This window comes from Peromyscus californicus, unplaced genomic scaffold, assembly GCF_007827085.1.
Source record: "Peromyscus californicus insignis strain IS unplaced genomic scaffold, ASM782708v3 Scaffold_4__1_contigs__length_199733344, whole genome shotgun sequence".
Lineage (NCBI taxonomy): Eukaryota > Metazoa > Chordata > Mammalia > Rodentia > Cricetidae > Peromyscus > Peromyscus californicus.
Window position 1 is genome coordinate 182,682,632 of NW_026294562.1, and position 5,720 is coordinate 182,688,351.

The 5,720-nt window shown below is 47.7% G+C and overlaps 1 protein-coding gene across 1 annotated transcript; it reads right to left on the reverse strand.

Annotated features, from left to right (window-relative positions):
- Positions 1–967: 967 nt before the first annotated feature.
- LOC128095530 (splicing factor YJU2-like) lies at positions 968–1,989 on the reverse strand. Its single transcript, XM_052714588.1, has one exon. The coding sequence runs from the start codon at positions 1,907–1,909 to the stop codon at positions 968–970; it is 942 nt and encodes a 313-aa protein (XP_052570548.1). The 5' UTR covers positions 1,910–1,989.
- Between the last annotated feature and the right edge of the window lie 3,731 nt (positions 1,990–5,720).

Below are 5,720 nucleotides of genomic sequence, written 5' to 3' on the forward strand. Positions count from 1 at the left end.
AGAAGGTTGGGAATCTGAGTTGGAGGTCAGCCTGGTCTACAATGTGAGTTCCAGGACAGACAGGGCTGTTCCACAGAGAAACCCTGTCTGGAAAAATACAATATATTTATTAATGTAAATGGGGAGATACACACTTATAGAAGCTTTGTCCTTGGCCTGGTTACAAGTAATGTGTTGGAAAATCACATTTCACAGTGTTAGGAGACAACCATCACTCCCATTTTGTGACTCAATATTGACAACCTGAGATCTTAGTGATGGTTTCTGCTCTGCTGGGAGGCTGTCTCGAGTCATGTTGGTAGCCATGCCTTTGGAGAATATTCCCTTGGTTTCTGGTTAGAAATCTCTTTTTTTTTTTCAGGCATAAGATCAGCTTGGTGGTTCACTGGGGAGGTGGAGGCTAGTTGGGGCTACACGTGCCTGTTTCTCCACCGCCACTCTGTACCAGGCTCCCCGTGTTCTATACAACAGATTCAGCCTCAGCAGTTTTCTTTCAGTACCAGAACACAGACCAATGCAATGCTAAATTGTGAAGGAAGGACATGTGCCGAGGGTCCAGGCCCAGGCTGGGTGTGTGGCCATAATCCCAGGTGAGCGTTAAGACCTGGTTACACAGTCGGGCAGGGTCGCTCGCTGGTCCAAATGGTTGTCACCTGATCTTCTTTCTCACACAGTATTGTGTTGTGGATGGAGCCCCAGGCCTTGTTGGGTGGTGGTCCCCAGGGACCCTGCCCATGTCAGATAGTGTTCAGATTTGTGGCAGGAAGGGATGGGGCCAAAAAGCTCTCCATAACTCAAGGACTGAAGGAGTGGACCAGGCTGTCCATCCTGGGGCCCCTGGTGCTAAGGGACATTGCCTTCCATCTCTGCCAGGATCAACAGCAGACATTGTCACGAGGTATTTGCTGAGGACGCCTTTCTTGTTCCCATCTCTGGTTTCTTGGGTCTGTGATGCCACTGGGGGGTCTCAGCTGTCACTGTCCTCGCTGTCCCCATATGCACCCAGCTGGCTCAGGGAGGAGGCCCTGGGTGTCTGGAGTAAAAGGTTGACCGCCTTCCTGCTCTCGGGGGCACCTGTGGCGGGCATCCAGACCTGCTCTGAGCCCCCATTGGCTTCTGCCTTCAACTTCTTTGGCACAACCAAGCCGGCCAGCTGTGCCTTGCTGCCCACTGCCTCTGCCTTCCTCTTGGCCTTCGGCGCCTTGTCCAGGATGGCTGTGGGGTTGGGTCTTGCTGTTGCCGGTGGTCGGGAAGGCAGAGCTTCATCTTCTGAGTCAGAATCCTCTAGAAGCCTGCGGTGTCGAGCCTCCTCCAGCAAGGCCGCAGTCTCTCGCTCGTCTTCCTCCTCCTGCTTCTGTCGCCGCTGCTCCTGCGACAGGCGGTGCTGCAGCAGCATGGCCTCGAAGTCCACGTGCGCCTGCCGCTGGTTAAGGTCCTTCAGCTCCTGCAGGTTCTCCAGCACATCCATCTCAAGCTTGGAGTCCTTTGTGCGGTTCTCTAGGACCTTCATGGGGTTGTTCAGCTCCTCATCCTCCCTCTCCTTCTGCACACGGGTCTCCTCCTCCTCCAGGAGCTTCTGGGCCTGGAAATTGCGCGTAGCCCCGTGCTCCATGGAGTAGTCTGTGTTCTCCGGGTCTGTTTTGAACGTTATCTCGGCCAAGCAGCGCGGGCACTTGATGTAGAACCGGAAGATGGGCAGGCCCAGGTAGACCTCCTTCTGGACTGTTTCCTTGCGTGCGTTGAACTTTTTCCCTTTGTAGATGTATTCTCCACAGGTCTTACACCTCATGTTGAAGGGAGCCATGAGGCGAACCACGTACTGCCGGTCCTTGGGTAGCTTGAGCTTCGGGATCTTTGAAGGGTCGAAGTCAGGTGGGTAGTATTTGTTTAGAACTTTCCGTTCCGACATCTTCGCTTCCTCTCAGTCGCACAAGAGAGGGAAACAGTTCTCCTTGGTCCACTTGGAATTTATCTGACCAGGTGCCGAGGTTCTCTTGACGTCACTTCCTTGGCTGTCTTACAGGATGTAGTTTACAGGCTTTAGCGTTCTCATTGGCTGCAATCGCTGTCCATCAGTGTCGCGAGTGTGCTTTCCTTCCCTTCCTGAATGCCTGTAGGTGAGGCAGTAAATAAAGGTTCCGGGAGCATCTTGATCGCCTATGTGCAAGTGTGCCTCGCTGGAAAGCGCCAACAAAGCTACCTGGAGTCTATAGGGTTTTGTTCCGCACTGCTGCTCTATTGATATTGTTTGTTTTTGAGTCAGGGTCTCACTGTATGCCCTAGCTGTCCTGAAACTCACCACGTAGCCCAGGCTGGTCCCAAACTCATAGAGATCCTCCTGTCTCTGCCTTCCCAGTGCTGAGATTAAAGAAGTGGCTGCCCTGCCCCCGCTCTGTTGTTTCTTTGTCTGTTCGTTTCTGATGCTGGGTATCGAACCCAGGGTCTTTGCACTTGCCAGGCAGGCATTCTACCACTGAGCTACTACCCAGCCCTCGAATCTTTTTTTTTTTTTTTTTTTTTTTTTTTGGTTTTTCGAGACAGGGTTTCTCTGTGTAGCTTTGCGCCTTTCCTGGAACTCACTTGGTAGCCGAGGTTGGCCTCGAACTCACAGAGATCCGCCTGGCTCTGCCTCCCGAGTGCTGGGATTAAAGGCGTGCGCCACCACCGCCCGGCTAGCCCTCGAATCTTTTAAGACAGCCTCTCTCTAAAATCTGGTTAGAATTCTAACCCCTGTGTTCCAGAGGCAGAGGCAGAAGGATCTCTGAGTTTGAGGCCAGCTGGTGTACAGAGAGAAAACCCTGCTCAAAACACAAAAGCATATGGGTTTGGTGACTCAACCCATAATCCCATCACTGGAGACATTAAAAGAGAAAGTTTATTTGAAGTTAGCCTGGGCTACAGAGCAAAATTCAGTTTCAGAACACAAAAACAAATATATAGAAATTAGTTCATCCTAGTCTTCCAACTCTGTGTTCCTACACATGCTGTATTTAAAGAGTCAATGGTTCCTGATCTCATCTCCAAATGAGCACAGATGGGATCATTTCTGCCATGTGCACACAGAAGTAACAGTATTCTTTCTTGTTGTTGTTTTTTCCAGACAGGGTCTCTGTGTAGTCCTGGAACTTGCTCTGTTGAGAGATTTATTTCTGGCCATTGATTGTCACAGTGTGTAAAGGAGCATGATGCAAACAATGACCTGAGTTGGATCCCAGGAACCCATATGGTGGAAGGAGAGGACTGGATCCTGAAAGTTGTCATGTGTCGGCATGAGCATTTGGCACACCTTCCCTTACCCCATTCACATACAAAAAAAAAGTGAAATTTTTAAAAGAAATATTTTTTCCACAATAAAACATTTTAAGACATTTATAGTAAAACAAAGCCACAAGAGAAAAACAAAAAACAAAAGGCAAGTAACTTAGTGTTCTACTGCTGAGAAAAGACACCATAAGAAAGCATTTAGGCGATGGACAGTTGGCTGAGAGGATAAGAGCACTGGCTGCTCTTCCAGAGGTCCTGAGTTCAATTCCCAGCAACCACATGGTTGCTCACTACCATCTGTCATGGGATCTGGTGCCCTCTTGTGGCCTGCAGTCATACATGCTGTATACATAATAAATAAGTAAATCTTTTTTTAAAAAGCATTTAATTGGAAGCTTGCTCCCAATGTCAGAGGTTTAGTCCATTATCATCATGGCAGGAGCATGCAGCCCTAGTCCATGACCAGAGAACTAGGCATGCCTTCTCATTTATTTTATCTTATTGATTTTTTTTATCCTTTATTTATTTTTGACACTGGGCCTCTTCATGTTTGTTTTGTTTAGTTTTGACAGGGTTTCTCTGTGCAATAGCTCTGGCTGTCCTAGAACTAGCTCTGTAGACCAGGCTGTCCTTAAACCCACAGAGATCGTCCTGCCTCTGCATTAAGGTGCTGAGATTAAAGGCTTGAGCCACGACTGCCCATCTGAGACAGAGTCTCTTTATGCAACCCTGGATACTATGGAACTTGCTGTGTAGACCAGGCTGGTCTGAACTTTGCAGAGATCCACCCTTCTCTGCCTCCTGAGTGCTGCTATTAAAGATGTGTGCCACCACACCTAAGTATTTCATCATTTAAACATATTTTCATCAATGTTTTACAAATTGCACACATGCACACAACATATTTTGATCATATTCCTCTATTCCTTGGCCTATCATGTCCCATATCTACCCTATTATCTTTTAGACATTGAACTAGGCAGGACCTCACTATACTTTGCAAATGCTTTGCCACTGAAACATATCCTTGATTGTCCCAAGATCTCATTTGTTTTTTTAGAAAGGGTCTCTTTTAGTACAGGCTGGCCCCAAACTGTTTTAAATTTGTGACCCACCTCCCTGGGATTACAGTGTGTCACCACACACAGGCTTTTGTTTTGTTTTGTTATTGTTGTTTTTGGCTTTTTTGAGGCAGGATTTCTCTGTGTAGTTTTGGTGCCTGTCCTGGATCTTCCACTGTAGACCAGGCTGGCATCAAACTCACAGAGATCTGCCTGGCTTTGCCTCCTGAGAGCTGGGATTAAAGGTGTGAGACGCAACTGCAGCCTGGCCACACCCAGTTTTATCCAGTGTTAGGAACAGACAATGCTAAGGCAAGCTCCCTGAAGTCTGAACTGCATCCCCAGGCAAGGCTAATAAAATTATTAATTGATTCATGTTTTAAGTTTGAGACATGATCTCACCAAATTTCCTAAGCTGCCTTACACTCACCCAGGAGGCCAGGCAAACCCTGACTTTATGATCCTCCAGCATCCTTTTCTCAATAGCTCCTATCACAGTTCTACAGGACCATGACCGAATAGTTTAATAAGTTCATCCCTTCCCTGTGGCAGTTCCAGGGTTAACTTGTAATTTATCTCACGATGTCTGAAATGACATCTATAATGGTGTCTAAAGGCTCCAGGTGATCACTGATAATTAGCAACCGGAAGACAGTCCCTTGAATCTGAATAAAAGCCATGATCCTAGAGGTCCTGTAACTTTACAGAGAGATCTCAGAAGACTCAAGGCTGCTGCAGGCACAAAGACAGGACCTAGAGGTAAGTGAACCAGGGACGAAGTTGGGTTTAGGGAGGCTGTGTTTTTGGATGCAGACAGAAATTGGCTGCTGCAAATTTAGCTGGGCACGAAGTACCTGCAACGCCACACAAGGGAACTGATGCAGGAGGATGCCATGCCGAGTTCCCCGCTGTACAGGGCCACAAGGTGAGGCGTTCACAGCAAACCAACAGAAGGACCCCCAAGTACCAGAACTCCTCCTGTGTCCTTTGATGAACATCTTTCTTCCTCGGTGTCGGCTCCTGGTAATTACAATGATGCTGTTGCAGACTCCAAGGACATTTTCCACTTAGCTCGGGTCTGTATCCCTTGACCTTCTCATTGCTGGGACTAGTGGTTGCCTGCTGGTATTTGTTTATTTATTGATTTTCTTTTCAAGTGGGGTCTTGTTCCAGATTGACCTGGAACTTGACCCTCAAACCGCAGCCTTTGGAGCTGTAAGCAGAGTTAGGCATAGTGCCCAGCCTGCAATAACTGTTTTTATTTTAAAATTATCATTTTTATTATTAAAATAAAGAATTAGTCCAGGTACTAGGCACACAGAGAAAGGCAGATCTCTGAATTGGAGTCTAGCCAGAGCTCCACAGAGAGACCCTGTCTCAAGAACCATTTTGTGT

What these genes read in the sequence shown, in the direction of transcription:
- LOC128095530 (XM_052714588.1), bottom strand. Translation starts at nt 1,909, where the DNA reads ATGTCGGAACGGAAAGTTCTAAACAAATACTACCCACCTGACTTCGAC.